The 23357-nt window shown below is 40.7% G+C and overlaps 1 protein-coding gene across 6 annotated transcripts in view; it reads left to right on the forward strand.

Moving 5' to 3' along the window:
- PASD1 (PAS domain containing repressor 1) overlaps positions 1-23109 on the forward strand; it is a 118053-nt gene extending 94944 nt beyond the window's left edge. For 5 of the 6 annotated variants that reach the window (XM_045050873.1, XM_045050874.1, XM_045050875.1 and 2 more), the window contains 4 exons: positions 7793-7919; positions 13639-13880; positions 17765-17965; positions 22394-23109. In XM_045050873.1, the coding sequence (XP_044906808.1) occupies positions 7793-7919; positions 13639-13880; positions 17765-17965; positions 22394-22549 (726 nt within the window). In that variant the 3' untranslated portion in view covers positions 22550-23109. The remainder of the gene's footprint in view (positions 1-7792; positions 7920-13638; positions 13881-17764; positions 17966-22393) is intronic. The other variant, XM_006944088.5, reaches the window with a different exon arrangement.
- Positions 23110-23357: the final 248 nt, after the last annotated feature.

A 23357-nucleotide genomic window follows, 5' to 3' on the forward strand; every position in this document is an offset into this window, starting at 1 on the left:
CCAGAAGGTAAAGAGTTTTTCCTGAATCTGCTGGATTTTGATTGCTTTTTAACTCAAAATAGTCTTCATGTCAAGGTGGCCCATCTTGGGGCAGCCTGCCCTTGGCCCCCAGCACTTAGGATGGTCCTTGTAGTACCTTTAAAAAATAAGCTAAGCTCTATGCCATTGCTCAAGATCTTTTAGACTTGTGAGTACATTTCAAAAATAATGTGAGTAGGCTCATGAGACTGCATCATCCCATCATGGGCAGCATCCAGCTCCTAATTAGCCTAGATTGTCCCCATCTTTTTCCTAAGCCACTGAATGTGTCGTTCATTTATCCATTCACCAGATGTTAGTAGAGAGAATCTTAGGGATGCACATTAATATAAATATTTATTAGAGAGAATCTTAGGGATGCACATTAATAGAAATATGAAATCTGGACCTGCTCTCAGTGATCTAAAACTGTAGTCTGGCAGATAAGGTCAAACTTCAAGAAAAAAGGCATACAACAGAAAAAGCCTACCAGAAAGCCTTCCCTGTGGATGGTGTTCCACCTTACCTGCCACTCCATGGGTGCCCATGGCACAGCTTCTTGGCTGGATCACTGCAGTGGTGGTTGTGCTGCAGAGAGAAAAATGGCCTAGGCTTCAGAAGATAAGGGTCAATTCCTGATTGATTCTGCCATGTACCAATTTTGTGACCTGGAGAAAGTTATTTTCCCATGGAAAGTCTCCATCTCCCCATCAGTAAAAGAGGAGTGGTCATCTGCCAGGCTTTCTCATCTGAATGTGACGAAGGAATGTTCAAAGGAACCTCATTTATCAGTGTATTTTTTGTATCCCTGCAATAGAATGAAGCTTCTATGAAAGCAGGACTGTCTTGTTTATCAGCATATCCCCAAATATCTTGAACAAGGCTTACCACACGTAGTAGGAACTTATAAATATTAGATGCACAAACGAATATTGTATGTCACAGCACTGTATTATTTTTATAGCATTCTTCAAATGTACAGTAATGGGATTCCAAGAGCAGTATAGATAAGCTGGATGGGTGGACTCTCACTTTGGTTTTCAGGCCTGTATGTGATTTTGTCTGAAAGGATTTGTGTGTTTCTGGGACTATGCAGACAGCAAGTCATTTTACTATTTAAGCTTTTCTGTAACACGGGAGATACTGTGAGCACATATTTTAAATATAAAGTGCTGATTTTGGACTGCATTTTCCAACTATTGCTCATTGTAGGGGAGGAGAATTTACCATTCCAAAATATGTCTCTGGCATAAGGATTATTTTAGGCTGAATATTTTTAAGAAAGCGCAAGCACAGGAGAAGCTCAGAAAATTGAGTAGAAGTTACCCTTTTGTAAGAGACATTTACATTTATAAGGAAAATCTCCATTTGTAAGGGTGTCTCCCTCCTTGTACCAGGAAGAGGAGGAAGAGTCTAAATCACTAGAAACTCATCAATGGAGCAAATGACCATTTAGATCTGCACAAGACTCGTACCCTTATTACTGTGCTTTTCCTGCTCACCTCCTATAACTGACTCCCCCAGTCCCAGCATCTTCTTTTGTCTTTAGCTGGAGATGGTATTTAAGATGATGGCTTCAGTCATCTTGGGGAATCACTCAGTTTTCCTGGGTCTCTCCTATGTATGTATGTAAGATATATCCGTGTTTAATTTTCTCCTGTTAATCTGTCTGATGTAAATTTAATTCTTAGATGAGTCAGAAGAACCTTGAAGGATAACAAGCTACTTGTACGTAGGTAAAACTTTCTGAACACAATACCTCTGCTTAACCTAACACTCTGTTCAAGAAAGTATGAAATGGAGGAAATTACATAGAAAAAGGCTAATTTAAACAGAGCAGTGTTCTGTTTACACGCAAACTAATTGCAATTATGCTAGGAAAAGAGGCCAAGACATCCATATAGCTCTGGCTATCAGTCTGGCATCTATGCAGTTGACAGCCTTGCCTCATCAGTCAGTCAACAGCTATTTACCCAGGGCCTGCAGTGTGTAATGTGTGAACAATCCAGAGTCCTTCGACTTACTGTGTTTTGAGGAACTTAGTGCGTTTTGAGGAAAGCTGGATTTAAAAATTCTCACTTTATAAAACTTATAAAACCTAAGTAATTATAGCATTTAAAGGTACATTTTTTAAAGAAACCCATAATCCCACCACCATGGCACAATTGCTATTTACTTTGCTTATTCCCATTCAGTCTTAGTATACCAGCATATGTGTTTTTCACTTAGTTGATAATGATAGTTTACATGCTACTCCACAGCTTTGGCTTTCACTTGTAACCCTGTTTCATCTTTCTCTAATCCTAATTATAATTATTTCAATAACTGTATAGTATTCCATGGAATTGAAAAACTTCTTCTTCTAATGAAGATAGAGTGCTTGGGACCAGATTTAACGTACCTGCCCCAAATGACAAAATGTATGAAATAACAGTTTTCAGGATAGTGTACATCAGGCAACAAAGGACAGGGACTCTTAAGAGATGGGAAACAATCAAATGAGCCCTACAGTTGCCACAGCTTACTACAGGTGACACATCTGCTCCCCTTCACTGGTATCTTTTTGCTTCTAAAATCGTTTTTTGCTTTGTTTTTTTCCAGTCCAGTTACCATTGCTGAACATGATTCTGTCATTTTAAGTTTGAGTTTAGTGACTTTATATTGATAGACTAAATAAAATATATGAACACACAAAAATGGACATCTTAATCAACACCCAAGTGTCTACATTTCTATTGAAACTCGTCCAGGAAGCAGAAAGCTAGTGATTAAATTGATAAATGACTGTGATGAAAAGCAGGAGGAAGAGGACAGGGAAAGAAAGGTCATATCGCATCTCAGTGAATACCACCCACCAGCATATCTTTCTAAATATTGAAAAGATTGTCACATCCCCAGCAACATATTGCTTATCTTAAGGAGTACAAAACACACTGCCCTTGAACAGGGAGGTTGTACAATTTCCTGAATTTCAAATGCTGGGATTTGATCTGGATCAGTGTGTTTCAACAAGCAGGTTCCTTATAGAAAAATTGGCATAGAACTCTGTCTTAATCCAGTACAAAAACAACAACAACAACAACAACCAAATAACAAAACAAAACAAAACAAAAAAACCCAAACACTAAAATTTTCAGCAGGGATGTAAAAGATTCCACTGCTAACCTAGGCACTTACATTTCATATGAGCAGTGGGCTGCAGACTCTTCAAAAAGGACCCAGTTGTTAAGGAAGTTGAAGTGGATCACTAAAATAGGAATATAATGTATGCAGCTTAAAGCAGGAAATGGCTTAAAAGAGCGCTGGGTTTGGAGTCATTGGATTCTTGTTTTTAAATTTTTTAAAGTTTATTTATTTATTTATTTAGAGAGAGAGAGAGAGAATGTGCAAGCAAGGGAGGGGCAGAGAGAGAAGGAGAGAGAGAATCCCAAGCAGGCTCCGTGCTGTTCAGCCTAGAGCCTGTTGTGGGGATCAATATCAGGAACCTTGAGATCACCATGACCTGAACTGAGATCAAAAGTCAGATGTGTAACCAACCGGGTCACCCAGGTGCCCTAGTATTAATTCTTCTTTAAATGGTTATAATTCTCCAGTGCAACCATCTGGGCTTCCAGATTTCTTTTGGGGGAAGTTTTTCATTACAAATTCAATTACTTTAATAAAGGACTACTCAAATTATTTATTTCATATTGGATGAACATAGTGGTTTGTGTTTTTTGAGAAATTGGTCCATTTCATCTAAGTCGTGAAATTTGTGTGTACAATTGTTTATAGTATTCTCTTATTATCATATTGATGACTGCTTGGCCTGTAGTGATAGCCTCTGTTTCCTTCTTGATATAGGTTATTTGTGTCCTCTTTTTAATTTTAATAGTCTTGGTAGAGAGTTATCAATTTTATTGAACTTTCAAAGCTCAAGCTCTTTGTTTCATTGATTTTCTTGTCTATTTTCAATTTCATTGATCTCTGCTCTTATATAATTTCCTTCTTTCTATTTGATTTGGGTTTATTTTGCTCTTCTTTTTCTAGGTTCTTTAGGTAGGAGCTTAGATTACTGAAACTCTTTGTCATTTCCAACATGTGCGATCAGCGCTATACATTTCCCTCTAAGTGCTCCAGCTAAGCCCCACAAGTTTTCATATCTTGCATTCAGCTCAATGTACTTCTTTCATTTTCTTTGAGATTTTCTTTATGATTATTTCGAAGTGTGGTGTTTAATTAGCATGTGTTTTTTAGTTTCCAAGTGTTTTGAGAAACTCCTGTGCAAATGTCCTCTTCTTATAGGGATACCAGTAAAACTGGATTTAGGGTCTTCTCTAATCTAGTATAATCTCATTTTAACTTGATTACATATGCAAAGACTATATTTCCAAATAAGATTACATTTACAAGTTTCGAGGACTAGGATCTTGATATCTTTGGGGGCCATTATCAACCTACTACAGGGACGTGGTTTTTTAAATTATAGAACAAAGTATTGGGAAAAGATCCTCCTTTTTCTTTAATTTTTTTTGAGGTGGGTCTTATATTCCCTTTATTTTTTTAATTTAATTTTTTATTTTTTTAAATTTACATTCAAATTAGCATATAGTGCAACAGTGATTTCAGGAGTAGATTCCTTAGTGCCTCTTACCCATTTAGCCCATCCCCCCTCCCACAACGCCTCTAGTAGCCCTCAGTTTTTTCTCCATATTTATGAGTCTCTTCTGTTTTGTCCCCCTCCCTGTTTTTATATTATTTTTGTTTCCCTTCCCTTATGTTCATCTGTTTTGTCTCTTAAAGTCCTCATATGAGTGAAGTCATATGCTTTTTGTCTTTCTCTGACTAATGTCACTTAGGATAATGCCCTCCAAATAATGCCCAAAGCGGCCGGGCAGCAGTCTTAACTTCCAGTTCAATGGAATCAGTGTTGTGCTTCCGCTGGAGATAAGACTTTCCTCCTGTTAGAAATAAGCCCATCGACACAATCAAAGGAGGGACGCAGGGACTTGGAGCACAGTGAAGCGAGGCTTTAATCCACGTTCTCGCACGAGTGGGCGTGTGATGGACAGGCACACTGGGGCAGCTACAGAAGACAATTTATCATGTTCTTTATATGTTCAAGATACCTGTCCTTTCTCAGGTATGTGGCTTGTTACTATTTTCTACCAGACTGTAGCTTGCGTTTTTATCCCCTTACTTAACACAGTCTTTCAGAAAGCAAAAGCTTTTAATTCTAATGAAGTCTGATTTATCAATGTGTCCTTGTATGGATCATGTTTTTGTGTCATATGTATGAGCTTTTTTGCCTGGCCCTAGGTCCTGAGAGATTTCTCTTCTATTTTTTTTTTCCTAAGAGTTTTACATTTATGCCTATGATCCACTGTGAGTTAATTTTTGTATAAGGTGTCAGACTTTGGTCAAGGTTCATTTTTTGGCCTATGGATGTCCAGTTGCTCCAGTGGTTCCTTGGAAGTCCATCCTTACTCCATGGAATTACTTCTGCGTCTTGGTCAAAAATCAATTTGGGTATATTTGTGAGGGTCTATTTCTGGGTTCTCTATTCTGTTTCATTGATTTGTGTGCCTTTCCTCTACCAATAACCACACCATCTCAGTTACTATAACCATATAATAAGTCTTAAAGTTGGGAAAAGTGATTCTTCCCACTTTACTCTTTCTTTTTTTTCAATTTAATTAATTACTTTATAAATTTACATCCAAGTTAGTTAGCATATAGTGCAACAATGATTTCAGGAGTAGATTCCTTAATGCCCCTTACCCATTTAGCCCATCCCCCCTCCCACAACCCCTCCAGCAACCCTCTGCTTGTTCTCCATATTTGAGTCTCTTCTGTTTTGTCCCCCTCCTTGTTTTCATATTATTTTTGCTTCCCTTCCCTTATGTTCATGTTTTATATGAGTGCAGTCCTCATATGAGTGAAGTCATATGATACTTGTCTTTCTCTGACTAATTTCACTTAGCACAATACCCTCCAGTTCCATCCACGTAGCTGCAAATGGCAAGATTTCATTCTTTTTGATTGCCGAGAAATACTCCATTATATATCTATCTATCTAAATATCTATATATACACACACACACACCCCATCTTCTTTCTCCATTTATCCATCGATGGACATTTGGGCTCTTTCCATACTTTGGCTATTGTCGATAGTGCTGCTATAAACATTGGGGTGCATGTCTCCTTTTGAAACAGCACACCTGTATCCCTTGAATAAATACCTAGTAGTGCAATTGCTGGGTTGTAGGGTAGTTCTACTTTTAACTTTTTGAAGGAACCTCCATACTGTTTTCCAGGGTGGCTGCACCAGCTTGCATTCCCACCAACAATGCAAAAGAGATCCTCTTTCTCTGCATCCTCGCCAACATCTTTTGTTGCCTGAGTTGTTAATGTTAGCCATTCTGACAGGTGTCAGGTGGTATCTCATTGTGGTTTTGATTTGTATTTCCCTGAAGAGGAGTGATGTTGAGCATTTTTTCATGTGTTGGTTGGCCACCTGGATGTCTTCTTTGGAGAAGTGTCTATTCATGTCTTTGCCCATTTCTTCACTGGATTCTTTGTTTTTTGGGGTGTTGAGTTTGATGAGTTCTTTGTACATTTTGGATACTAACCCTTTATCTGATATGTCATTTGCAAATATCATCTCCCATTCCATTGGTTGCCTTTTAAAAGTTTTGCTGATTATTTCCTTTGCTGTGCTGAAATTTCTTATTTTGGTGAGGTCCCAGTAGTTCATTTTTGCTTTGGTTTCCCTTGCCTCTGGAGACGTGTTGAGTAAGAAGTTGCTGAGGCCCAGGTCAAAGAGGTTCTTGCCTGCTTTCTCCTCGAGGATTTTGATGGCTTCTTGTCTTACATTGAGGCCTTTCATCCATTTTTAGTTTATTTTTGTGTCTGGTGTAAGAAAGTGGTCCAGGTTCATTCTTCTGCATGTCGCTGTCCAGTTTTCCCAGCACCACTTGCTGAAGAGACTGTCTTTATTCCATTGGATATTCATTCCTGCTTTGTCAAAGATTAGTTGGCCATACGTTTGTGGGTCCATTTCTGGGTTCTCTATTCTGTTCCACTGATCTGAGTGTCTGTTCTTGTGCCAAGGAGTCATTGGATTCTACCTCTCACTCTGCTACTAACTTGCTGTATGACCTTCTCTTCTTTGACACTATCAAATGGGGAGGTTTCACTAGAAGCTCTCCAGGGCCATTTCCATCTCTGTGCTACTAGTACACAGAGTAAAGATGCTTTTGCTAATAATACTTCCAAGTGTAATGTGCATTTAAGCCTACTTCATGGCTTAAATGCAGATTAGAAGTAGTCGTTAATCAGCCTCAACTGACCTTTCCTTGCAGTCAGTACAGGCTGTATGTGCAGGACCTCTGGAGAAATGGCCCTGCTAGTGGTGGTGGTGCCCTTCTCCCACAGTCACATCAGCATCCTACCAACACCTCTGAGAGGTGTGTATTTTTTTTGCCATGGCCTTTGATGGCACACATTTCTCTTATGCTTGTGCTTTAAGCACATCTGTACTGTGTTTATTTTCTCAGTTTTGACAATGTATAGCACGTTGCACCCATAATCTCTCCTCGTTATTACCTTCCAGCAGTGTTTTTCAAGAACATGTTTAATGATGGTTTTGTTTAGGTATTTAATTGATAGAAGCAATGTTGGAAATTGTGATGTGAAATGCATCCAAGTTTGTGTTCTGCCAGTGTTTCCTATTGTTTATATATCTCTTTCTCCAAACTGAAATGTCATCTTCTCTTTTGGAAATTCCCAGGATCAAGTTGATCTTATAACAGTCAAGAAGTATGGACTGCAGGAATCTGTTCATGAAAGTGGGATAGAGTCTGCTACATGTTATGACTCCAGCATATCTTCCATGGAAAGCATACCTGAATCGTCAGGTAGGTACATTTGGACACTTGGATGGAGATTATCAGAAGAAAAACAGTGGCCCACAGGGTAGTTATGGCTTTTCAAAGGAAGAGAGTGTTCTGTTTATAATGGTGTGAAATCTCAAGAGTGAACTTTCTTCATCTTCTGTAAGTTTTTTGAGATGATGATTTGAGAGCAGTGAAAGTGAATGTTTCATCAGTGGTTTGAGTGCTGGAGAATGGTATTATTCTGTCCCATTAAAATGTAATATTCTAAAGATTGATGCTAGATCCCAGTCCTTGGAGGAGTAGCATCTTATCTCTTATGCAGTCTTAGTGAAGACTGTGCCATAGGGATTGCAATCCAAAGAAACCTCTTTTTTTAAAAAATGTACTATAAGAAGAACTTTTAGTAAAGACCAAAAAGGATAGTCTCTCAGAAACAGTAATATTTATAATGTAAGTTTTGGTATTAAAGAAATTTCATAAATATAGTTGTATAAAAAGTACAAAACTTAAAGCAGTGCTGGATGCATAATACAGATCATGTCTAATTTGCTGAGCTTAGCATAGAGTATTTGAATTTGGGAATCTTCACATATAGAACTAATACATATATTTTTAAAATATTCTAATTAATGACTTTGACATTATTGCTGCCAATTTCAAACTTTGTTTAAAAAGTCCTTTAAAAAATTGATTTAGAGAAGGGGAAGACCATGAACCCATGATTGTGATTTCTAAAACATATAAGAGCAAATTTAGTTTTAAATTTGCACACACTCTTTGAGATGTATGCTTCTATGGGTTTGACAAAGGCCAGGAGTCCTGTATCTGCTACCACATTACCCAACAGAACAGTTCTGTCATCCCCATATTCCTTAGTGTTGTCTCTTTGAACTCCAGCTCTGTCCTCCTCCTCTGGCAACCATTGATCTGTATTCCTTCTCTGTTTTCCTTTTTCCAGAATGTCCTGTAAATGGAATCATATAGTGCCTTACCTTTTTGGTCTGGCTTTGTTAACAAAATGCATATAAGATTCATCCATGTTTCATGAATCAATGGTTCAATCCTCTTTCCTTGCTTAGTAGTACTGCATCTTATGCATGCACCATAGTTATTTGTTTAAAAATCCATTAATCTGCAGAAAGACATCTGGGTTATTTCCACATTTTCAGTGATTATAAGTAAAACTACTATAAACATTTGCATAGAGGGTTTTTTGTGGAAATACAAATGTTCAATTGACTTCATTAAATTCCTAGGAGTGGGACAGCTGGGTCATATGGAAAATGTGTGTAAAAGAAACTACCAAACTGTATCCCAAAATGACTGCCATTTTGCATTCTTCAAATAACATTCTCCACTTTGCTTTTGGGGCTGTTGAAGGAGAATCTTTCTCAACACCTCCACCGGCAATTCAAGCACTCCTGAGATCCCCACATTCTGGAGAACATATCTTTTTGAAGTTGTTGTTCATTACGTTTAATTTGGTATTATCAGTTGGAAGGTACGAATTTTCAGAAGCACAGCCAAAAAAATTTTTATAATGAAAAGACACTCAACACGAATGGTTTGGGTACCTACCCACTTATGCATGGGTGGGTAGAGGAAAAGTCAGACACTACTTCCTTTTTATTTATTTTCAAATATGAACAGATTTTTTTGTTTTTTTTTTAATTTTAACTTGTCTTATTATTATTTTTTTAATTTACAACCAGATTAGCATCTAGTGCAACAATGATTTCAGGAGTAGATTCCTTAGTGCCCCTTACCCATTTAGCCCATCCCCCCTTCCACACCCCTCCCGTAACCCTCAGTTTGTTCTCCATATTTATGAGTCTCTTCTGTTTTGTCCCCCCTCCCTGTTTTTATATTATTTTTGTTCCCCTTCCCTTATATTCATCTGTTTTGTCTCTTAAAGTCTTCATATGAGTGAAGTCATATGTTTTTTGTCTTTCTCTAGTTTCACTTAGCATAATGCCCTCCAGTTCCATCCATGTAGTTGCAAATGACAAGATTTCATTCTTTTTGGTCGCCAAGTAATACTCTATTGTATATATATACTACATCTTCTTTATCCATTCATCCATCCATGGACATTTGGGCTCTTCCCATACTTTGGCTATTGTTTATAGTGCTGCTATAAACATGGGGGTGCATGTCTCCCTTCAAAACAGCACACCTGTATCCCTTGGATAAATGCCTAATAGTGTGATTGCTGGGTCGTAGGGTAGTTCTATTTTTAGTTTTTTGAGGAACCTCCATACTGTTTTCCAGAGTGGCTGCACCAGCTTGCATTCCCACCAACAATGCAAAAGAGATCCTCTTTCTCCGCATCCTCGCCAACATCTGTTGTTGCCTGAGTTGATAATGTTAGCCATTCTGACAAGTGTCGGGTGGTATCTCCTGGTGGTTTTGATGTGTATCTCCCTGATGATGAGTGATGTTGAGCATTTTTTCATGTGTAGGTTGGCCATCTGGATGTGTTCTTTGGAGAAGTGTCTATTCATGTCTTTTGCCCATTTCTTCACTGGATTATTTGTTTTTTGGGTGTTGAGTTTGATAAGTTCTTTATAGATTTTGGATACTAACCCTTTATCTGATATGTCATTTGCAAATATCTTCTCCCATTCTGTCAGTTGCCTTTTAGTTTTGCTGATTGTTTCCTTCGCTGTGCAGAAGCTTTTTATTTTGATGAGATCCCAGTAGTTCATTTTTTGCTTTTGTTTCCCTTGCCTCCGGAGACGTGTTGAGTAAGAAGTCGCTGTGGCCAAGATCAAAGAGTTTTTGCCTGCTTTCTCCTCAAGGATTTTGATGGCTTCCTGTCTTACATTGAGGTCTTTCATCCATTTTGAGTTTGTTTTTGTGTATGGGGTAGGAAAGTGGTCCAGGTTCATTCTTCTGCACGTCGCTGTCCAGTTTTCCCAGCACCACTTGCTGAAGAGACTGTCTTTATTCCATTGGATATTCATTCCTGCTTTGACAAAGATTAGTTGGCCATACGTTTGTGGGTCCATTTCTGGGTTCTCTATTCTGTTCCATTGATCTGAGTGTCTGTTCTTGTGCCAGTACCATACTGTCTTGATGATTACAGCTTTGCACTATAGCTTGAAGTCTGGGATTGTGATGCCTCCTGCTTTCATTTTCTTTTTGAAGATTGCTTTGGCTATTCAGGGTCTTTTCTGGTTCCATACAAATTTTAGGATTGTTTGTTCTACCTCTGTGAAGAATGCTGGTGTTATTTTGATAGGGATTGCATTGAATATGTAGATTGCTTTGGGTAGTATCGACATTTTAACAATATTTGTTCTTCGTATACAGGAGCATGGAATCTTTTTCTATTTTTTTCTTTTTTGTGTCTTCTTCAATTTCTTTCATAACCTTTCTATAGTTTTCAGTGTATAGATTTTTCACCTGTTTGGTTAGATTTATTCCTAGGTATTTTATGGTTTTTTTTTGTGTGTGCAACTGTAAATGGGATTGATTCCTTGATTTCTCTGTCACTTCATTATTGGTGTATAGGAGTGCATCTGATTTCTGTGCATTGATTTTATATCCTGCAACTTTGCTGAATTCATGAATCAATTCTAGCAGATTTTTGGTGGAATCTTTTGGGTTTCCATATAGAGTATCATGTCATGTGCTAAGAGTGAAAGTTTGACCTCCTCCTGGCCAATTTGGATGCCTTTTATTTCTTTGTGTTGTCTGGTTGCAGAGGATAAGACTTCCAATAGTATGTTGAGCAACAGTGGTGAGAGTGGACATCCCTGTCTTGTTCCTGACCTTAGGGGGAAAGCTCTCAGTTTTTCCATTGAGGATGATATTAGTGTTCGGTTGTTCATACATGGCTTTTATGATCTCGAGGTACGCTCCTTCTATCCCTACCTTCTTGAGGGTTTTTATCAAGAAAGGATGCTGTATTTTGTCAAATGCTTTCTCTGCATCTATTGAGAGGATCATATGGTTCTTGTCCTTTCTTTTATTGATGTGGTGAATCACGTTAATTGTTTTGTGGATATTGAACCAGCCCTGTATCCCAGGTATAAATCTCACTTGGTCGTGGTGAATAATTTTTTGATGTATTGTTGGAGCCAATTGGCTAATATCTTGTGGAGGATTTTTGCATCCATGTTCATCAGGGAAATTGGTCTATAGTTCTCCTTTTTGGTGGTGTCTCTGTCTGGTTTTGGAATCAAGGTAATGGTGGCTTCATAGGAAGAGTTTGGAAGTTTTCCTTCCATTTCTATTTTTTGGAAAAGCTTCAAGAGAATAGGTGTTAACTCTTCCTTAAATGTTTGGTAGAATTCCCCTGGAAAGCCATCTGGCCCTGGACTCTTGTTTTTTGGCAGATTTTTGATTACTAATTCAATTTCCTTACTGGTTATGGGTCTGTTCAAATTTTCTATTTCTTCCTGTTTCCATTTTGGTAGTGTATATGTTTCTAGGAATTTGTTCATTTCTTCCAGATTGCCCATTTTATTGGCATATAATTGCTCATAATATTCTCTTATTATTGTTTTTATTTCTGCTGTGTTGGTTGTGATCTTTCCTCTTTCATTATTGATTTTATTTATTTGGGTCCTTTCCTTTTTCCTTTTGATCAAACTGGCTAATGGTTTATCAATTTTGTTAATTCTTTGAAAAACCAGCTTCTGGTTTCATTAATCTGTTCTACTGTGTTTTTTTGGTTTCGATTTCTGCTCTAATCTTTATTATTTCCTGTCTTCTGCTGGTTTTGGGTTTTATTTGCTGTTCTTTTTCCAGCTCCTTAAGGTGTAAGGTTAGGTTGTGTATCTGAGCTCTTTCTTCCTTCTTTAGGAAGGCCTGGATTGCTATATACTTTCCTCTTATGACCGCCTTTGCTGCGTCCCAGAGGTTTTGGGTTGTGGTGTTATCATTTTCATTGACTTCCACATACTTTTTAATTTCCTCTTTAACTTCTTGGTTAGCCCATTCGTTCTTTAGTAGGATGATCTTCAGTCTCCAAGTATTTGTTACCTTTCCAAATTTTTTCTTGCGGTTGATTTTGAGTTTCATAGCATTGTGGTCTGAAAATATGCACGGTATGATCTTGATCTTTTTGTACTTACTTAGGGCTGATTTGTGCTCCAGTATATGGTCTATTCTGGAGAGCATTCCATGTATATTCTGCTGCTTTAGGATGAAATATTCTGAATATATCTGTTAAGTCCATCTGGTCCAGTGTGTCATTCAAAGCCCTTGTTTCCTTGTTGATTTTTTGGTTAGATGATCTGTCCATTGCTGTGAGTGGGGTGTTGAAGTCTCCTACTATTATGGTATTACTGTTGATGAGTTTCTTTATGTTTGTGATTAATTGATTTATGTATTTGGGTGCTCTCACATTTGGCACATGAATGTTTACAATTGTTAGGTCTTCTTCATGGATAGACCCCTTGATTATGATATAATGCCCTTCTGCATCTCCTGATACAGTCTTTATTTTGAAGTCTAAATTGTCTGATATAAGTTATGGCTACTCCGGCTTTCTTTTGTTGGCCATTAGCATGATAGATGGTTCTCCATCCCATTATCAAATATGAACAGATTTTTAAGTAATGCTCTGACTTACTCCTGGTACCTGGCACATCTGATCCTTAACATAGAATAAAACTGGACACTCCTGTTTTTATGACTTAAAAGGGGAAATAAAGAGAAAACAGTAAATCTTTGATAATGTTGGTACTTCTGCTTTCTTGGTCATGAATGCCACTGTGCTTTCTTTCAGCTACATCATCTTTGCAGAGCTTTGAATTCGAACCTGACGTGGAACAGGTGGATGATATGGATGAGGTGCAACAGGTGGACGAGGTGGAAAAGATGGGTCAGATTGATGAGATGGAAGAGGTGGAACAAGTAGACGAAGAAGAAGAGGTGGAGCGAGCAGAGGTGGAGGAGGAGGACCAGCTAGACCAGGTGGAGCAGGAGGCCCTCTCATCCTTCAGTGTGGCTGGTGGCATCAGTGATGAGGTACCTGTGGGAGTCTTGCTCCATGTATTTGTCTGGACCACTAACCCTGCAAAACCCTGAATTTCCACTCTTGTGCTCAGGTTCATTTTGCAGAAAGCATATTATTATTTTTTAACTGTATCACCATTTCTGTCATACTGGATTTTCCTATTCTGCTGAGAATCCAGTAGACCCTAGAAAATAGGGAGATTGAAGATTCTCTAAGTAAAACCAAATCTCCGTTCCTTTCTTAATGTGAAATATGCAAAGACACCTTGTGCTTGAGAGAAAGTTTGGGCCAAATGGGAAGGTTATCCACTAAGAAAAGGCAGTATTTTATTTTATTTTACTTTATTACATTTTATTTTATTTTATTTTTAAACATTCTTAAAATATAATTTATTGTCAAATTGGTTTCCATACAACACCCATTGCTCATCCCAACAAGTGCCCTCCTCCCTGCCCATAACCCACTTTCCCCTATCCCCCACCCCCATCTACCCTTAGTTTGTTCTCAGTCCTTAAGAGTCTCTTATGGTTTGCCTCCCTTCCTCTCTGTAACTTTTTTCCCCTCTTCTTCTCCCCCCTGGTCTTCTGTTATGTTTCTCAAGATCCACATATGAGTGAAAACATATGGTATCTGTCTTACTCTGCCTGGCTTATTTCACTTAGCATAATACCCTCCAGTTCCATCCACATTGCTGCAAAGGGCCAGATTTCATTCTTTCTCATTGCCAAGTAGTATTCCATTGTATATATAAACCACATCTTCTTTATCCATTCATCCATCGATGGACATTTGGGCTCTTTCCATAATTTGGCTCTTGTTGAAAGTGCTGCTATAAGCATTGGGGTACATGTGCCCCTATGCATCAGCACTCCTGTATCTTTTGGGTAGATTTCTAGCAGTGCTATTGCTGGGTCATAGGGTAGTTATATTTTTCATTTTTTGAGGAACCTCCACACTGTTTTCCAGAGTGGCTGCATCATTTTGCATTCCCACCAGCAGTGCAAGAGGGTTCCCGTTTCTCCACATCCTCGCCAGCATCTATAGTCTCCTGATTTGTTCATTTTAGCCACTCTGACTGACACAAAATGGTATCTGAGTGTGGTTTTGATTTGTATTTCCCTGATGAGGAGTGACATTGAGCATCTTTTCATGTGTCTGTTGGCCATCCGGATGTCTTCTTTGGAAAAGTTTCTATTCATGTCTTCTACCCATTTCTTCACTGGATTATTTGTTTTTCAGGTGTGGAGTTTGGTGAGTTCTTTATAGATTTTAGATACTAGCCTTTTATCCGATATGTCATTTGCAAATATCTTTTCCCATTCCATCAGTTGCCTTTTAGTTTTATTGATTGTTTCCTTTGCTGTACAGAAGCTTTTTATCTTGATGAGGTCCCAATAGTTCACTTTTGATTTTAATTCCCTTGGGAAAGGCAGTACTTTAAAGCACTGTTCCTTATCACCTGTGAGGGGATGCTAACCATCTCCAAGAAAGATGACTTTCCTGCTTACATAGCAGCACCTCCCCACCACAAGCTAGGTTTCTCCAATGGAATTTTTGTTAGGTTAGAAGCATGCCTTTCAGAATGTTAGATGTAGCCAACCTTCAAATGTCAACATTGATGTATGGTCTGAGGCTAAACCAATACATTTGGATTAACTACTCTGTTGCTCTTCTGTCCTCAAATTTGTGTACATAATGACAGATTTGGACAATCATCTTTTATAATAGACAAGATTATTAAAATCAGGATTGGTAGGCAAGGTAATGAGTTTATGGTTTGTTACATGGAATTGTGTGCATTAATTATGAAGCCTAAGATGAGTCACTCCCTATTGTAATGAGAAGAACTGAGGGATAGAAGACAGTGTGCAGTGACTTTGGCACATCCCTGCATATCAGTTTCTCTATCTTGAGATGGTCTGCTTGCCTTGCAGGGATTTTTGGACTGCTATGAAAAATTTTTGAACAATTTAAAAGAAAATTTCTGTATAAATCCATTTTGTCCTTATTTATGTCTTTATTATGCCAAAATGCTGTGGTTCCCCTTCCACTGTTGACGTTTCTCTTCTGCTTTGAATTTATAACTAAACTTTCAATATAATATTTGTTTAAAATAGTCAAAATAACCAGCCTTGAGTGTGCATAATGCAGTTCTGCATGTGGTACATGGGCTTATTGGGCTTATTTTGGGGTGCCATGGATTGACAGGCTGGAATGTAGCCAGAAGATGGAGACAGGATGGAGGAAGGCTGAAAAATGTCATATTGTCAGTAGTGGGAGGTAGTCACAGTGGAAGGCATTGGAGAAGGGAGGCTGGGAAGGGACAGGACAGCCTGATCCAAGTAGCTGCATAGCCATCATGTTACTGAAGTGGAAGACAAGTCTCCAGTGGATCAAACTAGGGTGGAGAGCTAGCAGCTCAGGACTGGCAACTTTCCATTCCTCTGAAAAAAGCCTTTCTTAGATGAGTTAGGTTACCTCCCCAGGTGGTGAGCTTCCTCACCTTCAACAGAAAAGTTTGAGACAGGCTTGGTAGCTCATCTACCAAAGACAGCAAAGAAAAGATTCCTGCTTGGAGAATGGGAGTGTGGATGTGATAACCTATAAGGTTTGTCGCTTCCAGTCTTGAGTTTAGACTTTTTATTTTATTTCATTTCATTTCATTTCATTTGTTTGTTGAAAGCCTGCTTTCTTTTTTTTAAATATTTATATATTTTTGAAAGAGAATTAGAGCATGTGTGGTGGGGGGGGGGTGGGTGGTGAGAGAGAGGGAGACACAGAATCTGAAGCAGACTCCAGGCTCTGAGCTGTCAGCACAGAGCCCAACATGGGGCTAGAACCCATGAACCATGAGATCATGACCTGAGTCAAAGTTGGATGCTTAGCTGACTGAACCACCCAGGTGTACTGAATGCCTGATTTCTTATATGAAGATCTATATACTATATAACAAAAAAAGGACAATTGGACAATTTTCAATGGCTTAAAAATACATATATGATTTTTTATTCCAAGTGAGAAAAACAACTTGCATGTATTTTCCTCTGTCTCTCTTTAATAATTCAGCTGTGTGCTTCCATTAGCCATAAAGGGGTTTAAGGCCACAGTATAGAATAGAAGGCCACAGAACAGACTTTTGTTTTTGTTTTCTAGTAGTCGCATCCGTATGTACCTTCTCATCATTAATACTGACACTGTGGCTCTCTCATCTTGTTTATACACACAATATATAGCCCAGATCAGGCGAATGATAGCTTTCACAGATAGCTTTTTTCCAAGAACCCCGCCTCTTTCCTGCCCCCTTAGCTAGCTAGTTGAGAAGCCATGTACACTTTATTAAATTCTCTCAAATATGTCCCTTCATTTGTATGTGTCCTTCCTCTGGTCTGTTTCAGGCCCCTGTTACCTCTACTATAACTGTATGGACAGCACTTACTTTAGAGAACATTGTGAAGGTCAGATCTGTGGATTTCTTTGTAGTGCTTATAAGAGCACCTGGAACAAAGGAAGTGCAAGTTGACCGTTCCTCTTACCACATTGCCAACAGGGGCATCTGATAGATGTTTCCCACATGCCTTATCTGTGATATGACTCACTGCATTCTGAGTCTTCCACTAAGGACTTCGGGCAGGTTGCTTCACACTTTGGGGCCAATTCCACAGCTTTATGTTTTGAGGCAAAAAATCTGACTAAATGATTCCCATGATCCATTTCTGATCTAGAAATCCTGGATTCTGTAACCATTTCTTCAGACTTTCTAGTAACGAATGAAATTGGGAGTGGAGTGACATCATTCACATTCTCAGTTTTTAAAAACTTGGAAATAAAGCAATATGGTAGGCTTTGGAGAACCTGGTGTCCCTATCTATTAACCACAAGCAATTCCTCCCCACAGCTATTAGAACCACTACCGTCAATTGCATTGTACATCAACAAACGAGAGCTGGGGCTGATGAGGAAGTTTAGGGAGCAGCTGGAAGAAAAGACTCGAATGCTGCAGGCTGAGATCAGAAGCCTGCAAGACGCACTGGAAATGATGAAGGAGCAGCTTCGGAGAATAGAGGATTCCGGCTTTCAGATCAGAGGCCAGTTCCATGTAAGTAAGAGGCAAAATGGAGAGGAGAAAGGGACCTTGATAGTTTTCAAGGAGTTAGTAGGGCCTGCTAGTAGTGACAGCAGCTGCTCCAGGACAGCATGGGACATTTGGAGTAGTATTCAGCAGTGACATCTGGCTTTGTTCTTTGTCTCTTGGCTGCAGTGGCTGAAATGGGCCCAGCTGGGCTCTGGCAGTGGCAGACGGCCTTATATACAATCAGGGCTTCCTGTGAGCCTACCTGAAGGCACTGTCACTCCATGCCCTGAGGAAAGGTGTGGCTCCTGAATAAGACCTTTGTGATACATTACAAATCCTTACAGATGCAGCCAACCACCTCACACCACCTTCACTGTCCTGAGCCCCAGTCTTTGGAGCCAGTGCCCAAGAAACCGCGCGCTGAGCAAATGGAGGGGCCCTTCCCAGATTTCAAGGACACGAGCCTTTCCTGTGGTTCATCTTCCCACTATTTCAAATTCCCTGAGGAGCTTGAGGAGCCTTGTGATGCCTCCAACCAAGTAGGGAAAGGCTGTTTTAACTATGTAGCTGAAAGGAGATTTGACTTTCATGAAAATTGGGGCTCACCTGGTTCTCCTGAGGGTGTAGTGGCTACTTGGTTGCAGTTCATTTACCTGAGATAAAAAAAAAATCTTGACTAACTAGACCTGGACACACATCCACACATACATGTACATATGTTCTGAATTGTAGCTTATTTAGCCAAGAGCATGACTGCAACTAGTGCCTTAGCAAACAAGTAAGATAGCACCAGACCAAGCCCAGAGATGCAGGGCCAGTCATCTTCTGCTTCAGGAGAACAGAGGGGGAGCATTCCAGCAATCTCCAGGGGGCTCTTGCAGACACTGAGGTACTGTCATCTCTTTCCTTTGGATGCAGCATGTGCAGGGGCAGGAACAATACCTGTAGCAGCAGATCCTGTGGGAAACCAGATGCTGCAAATACGCCTGCTAAACCAGGCTGGCATGGCTGTGCCCCTCTGTGATGACCTTGTTACATTTATGCAGAACCAGCCCGTCGTTGTTCCTGTCCAGTTAATGGCTGGACAACATCCCCCTGACAACTGTCAAGATGAAAACCTTGGGGGCCTCAAAGATGACAGTCAGAGGGAAGAAGTGCATGGGACGGTGGCAGTGGCTAAGATCCCTGCTTTCCCCTCGTGACTGGGCGCCATGCCTAAAACCATGAGTGACTTGTCCACGGGACACCAAAAGCGCCCTCATCAAAAGCAGCATGCTCCCACCCATCTTGCTCTGTGGCCACTGGTTCCCTACCTCTGTGTTCACAGTGTGTGGCCAAGCATGCATTGATGGAACAGAGGAGTATCCATGAAAATAGAAGGCCTAGATGAGTACACCCCCAAGCTAGGGAATTAGCATGCAAATCTCAAAATCTCTTGGCTTCATCCACACAAGCCCAGACTCATGGCACAGGGTATCTTATAGGGAAGCCTTGAGTGCCCATATCTGAATAACTTCTGGGCTCTCAGTTTTCTTCTCCCACTTCACTGGGATCTGGTGATCACAACAGACCAGATGAAGGGGTCCCCATGGATTGGCAATCTGTGGGAGAGAAGTGGGTATGAAACATTTGCTTGATGGCCAATGGATTCCAAAGAGCTAACATCACAGAAGGACTAAGCCCTGGAGGCAGTATGAGGACATGAACACATTTTTTGTTCAGTGATAGTCTGTGGCCCCAAATTCCAGAAAGAGAAGGCTTTGCTCAGCAATGAAGGGGTTGTATATAGCACATGCTTGATGCCCAATAAATATTTTTGATGAATGCCAGTTCTCTGTGTGAGCCTCCCAGAGCTCCAGATTTCCTTCTGGGCCTTCCTGTAGAATCAGTGACCCTGATATGTGGGGTAGGTGGGTTAGTGCCATGTTTTGCACTGGCCTGATCATCAGAATCCACTTGAGGAAGTTGTGGAAAGTACAGATTCGGAAGTCCCTATTTATCCCAAGAACCCCAGACATAGCATTTTAGAGAGAGCGCTGGACTTGCAATGAGGAACTGGCCTGGCACCCCCATCCAGCTACCAGCTCCTTCAGTGACAAAGGGCAAGGCACTGACTTTGGGTGGGTAAAGCAACTTGCATTAAGGCATGTGGCAGAGCCAGGACTGTCCAAGTAAAACAAATAAAACTACTTGAGACAAAAGACTAATTCATCTCAATCTTTACATTCACTTTAATGTGGCAAATGGAATCTTACTCAGGCAAAGTGAGAGTGCAAACCAGTGAATCCTGATTTAGCCACCAAAACGAAATGTGCCATAAGCACCTACTGATGAGCAAGGCAATGGCTCCTGGGTCATCATTGTTTCCTGATCCACGTCACTGTAACATGTTTCTTTCAGTTTTCTTTCTGAGGACCAGCAGGGGTTCCCCCATCAATCTGCTGCCACTGCTGTATAGTCCCAGCTCTGAGACAGGTTCCTCTACCAGCTTTTCTGAGTCTCCCATAAATTCTGACTCAAACTGAGTCACCCTGGAGACCTCGCAGGATTACATTCAACTTTGGCAACAGCCACCAGATCCACAGTATCACATTTACTTCCAAGTGAATACTTATCCTTCCAGTGAGCAGGCCACTATGCAGGACCAAGCCACCTGGGCCCAGGTATACCATTCCTTTCTCCTCTCCTCCCCAGCCCAGGTCAGGGGTTCTGTATGGAGGCTGGGTCTTTTCCCCAAAAGGCACACACAACAAGAGTATGCTATCTGTGTGAAATCCAGGCTTCAAAGCTCAGTAAATTTGAGGGTGGTTACTCACATGGTGGTGGCAGGCACTGCTGAGTAAAAAGATTTTCTTCAGGGTTCCATGAAAAAGTGAGCTGTCCTCATGTATATTAAATGCAATATCACATGGAAATTTCTTAAACATATGTTACCTGGGCAAAGTGAGTCATGCCATATGCTGAAATCATTGCCAGAGTCCAGGCCCCTTTCTGAACCTGTGGATCTTTAGTTCTCTTGTACAAAGTCCAAAGCCTAGTGTGAGTATGTTTCCTTGTACTGAAAATAAACAAGGGTTCTTCTATGGAATGTACTTGGTATTCATCCACAGGGTGCTCCATATTTGGCAGGACAGACCCCACTTTGGGGACCATCTGTAATAGTCATGTTTCCAGGGCAGTGTTAGCAGCTGGTCCAGATGGCAGTCACATATTGGATTTTGCTCCCAGATATACTCCCAGAAAGCCCCTTGGGACCATAAATTCTCAATATGACTAAAAGCACTTATAAAGGTGTTTTGATTCTGGATTTAGAAACCTTGATGGAGTCTAACCTCTGATTTTCAAAACTATCAAGAACAAGAAGAGGAAAAAAACAATAGGCCAAGGCAGGATGAGGGAGTTTGGTTATTTTAAATGGCTAAAGTGTGATTATTTTCACATACACACCTGGACCAACTGGACTGCCAGTCCTCGGAAAAGTTGATCCATGAGAGGGACTTCTCATGCAAAGAGACCAGATGCTCAGTGGACCCTGTAGTTGAGTTACCAAGCCAGACTCTGGTTAAACCCTTCATCATGTCTCCTTTTGAGGCACTGTCATCTGAATGGGTCCTTAGAAGCCGAGCTGAGACAAAACTGAACAGGTATCCCAGGGAAGTGGAGAAGGGAGGACCCCTGGGAGGTTGTTGGGAGAATGCAGTGGAATGGCCAAGGGCAGGACCATGTGGGAGCTTCCTTGTCCACAAGACTTCAGGGGCTCCCCACACCCTGCCTTGACTCATTTCCACTGTCCTCTGGGCACTCCCTGTCCCCAAGTCCCCAAGCATATCCATCTTTCTTCCCATAGCCCAGCCCTGCTCTGTCTGTTCTTCTGTATTCTCTTCCACCCCTTTGGTTGTACTTCTTGAAATCTTACATCACCCTCAAAACCCAACCCAAGGGATCCTTCCTCCTCAAACAGAAAAGGCTCCCCCAGCCTACTCTGTAATACCACTTTTGTGTCTGCCCCTTGTCCCCACTATACAACTTAGAGTGGGTTGTTGTTACCTTTCCCATCGCATTGTTCAAGTGGGCCAAGTACCTCACTGGTAAGTGAGGCTTAGCAATGAAGTTACTTAGTCTGAGCAGAGTAATAGCAAGGTCCAAGGGTAGGGGCCGAAAGAGACCTTCCAAGCCTTCAGCTAGCCATGACTGGCAGAGAAGCTGGGCTAGGGAGGGCCAGACACAGAACTCAGTAGCCTTAGGCATTAAGACAACTTTGGGAGAGCCCAGTGCTACTTCTGCTGGTCTTTCAGGCAAGATGCTGTTGAAACATGAAAGTGGAGAGGAACCCCGTTTTCCCCAGCTGCACTTTCTAGCAGCACCTTGTAGGCGTGTGTTCCAAAGATATTTCTCAGTAGCTTGCTGACTTGAACTAAAGGGAGCTTCTCACCTTGTCCGCCTTTTTCTTAGCAGGTGCCGGCTACTGAAGTAGGAAGCCAGGGATCTCCAGATTCAGAGGCTTTCCAGGACCATGATGAATTAACACCAGGCCAAATCAACTATTTCATGTCTGCAGAACAGTCCAGCTTGGATGAACACCAGTGGGATTTTCATACTGAACCTTGAGAGAAGAGGGACAGACAGACCAATGAGGCCTGCATGGCCAGGGGAACTCCAAGGCTTACAGAATCCCTTGGAGTAGGGGTTGAAGAATGGGGTGGGTACTTTCTTTTCTTTCTTGATAAGTTCTGTTTGGGATTGTTGAGCACAACCTGTTTCTTGGAAGTTGTGTTTCAGCGGCAGCCTGTGATCCCTAGTGTGCTAATATGTGACAGTAGCCAGGCCACAGCAGGAGACCACTGTCCCCACCTACCCTGCTTGACCTTTCACACACCTATTCTACCATGGGCAGGCATGTTGCAGAGGCTGCAAGTTAGAATACCTTTTTTCTGCCAAGAAACATTTTCCAGCATGGTTTTCAATCTAGTAAGAAGTTGTTCTGTCTTAAGCCACAAGCCAAAGCCTTGGCCTTGATGACCAGGCCCTGCATCTCCTCCACAGTCATGTTTGGGAAACCCAAGGGAATGGCATTCCAACTGTGGGAAGCTGCGATCAGATTAACACAGGCGCTTTGTACTGAAATAATCACAATTCCAATGCTTAATAAAAATTGTCTTTCGTTGCAACTCTGTGAACTTATGACTAATTTTTGGAACCTAAAAATGGTACTGACTTAATTGGTACCAGGATCCTGGTACCAGGCTCATTTCCTAGAGTTGGGTCCCTCATGTATGCTTCAGCTCCCTGCCACATTTGCCAAGGCTGATGGCTCTTTCATTGATGCCAAGGGCATCCACAGGCCCACCAGGCCCAAAACAGTGGGCATAGAGGTTACCCATTGCATGTAGCCCATGCTCTGCTTCACCTCAAGGGT

Source organism: Felis catus, chromosome X (assembly GCF_018350175.1).
Source record: "Felis catus isolate Fca126 chromosome X, F.catus_Fca126_mat1.0, whole genome shotgun sequence".
Lineage (NCBI taxonomy): Eukaryota > Metazoa > Chordata > Mammalia > Carnivora > Felidae > Felis > Felis catus.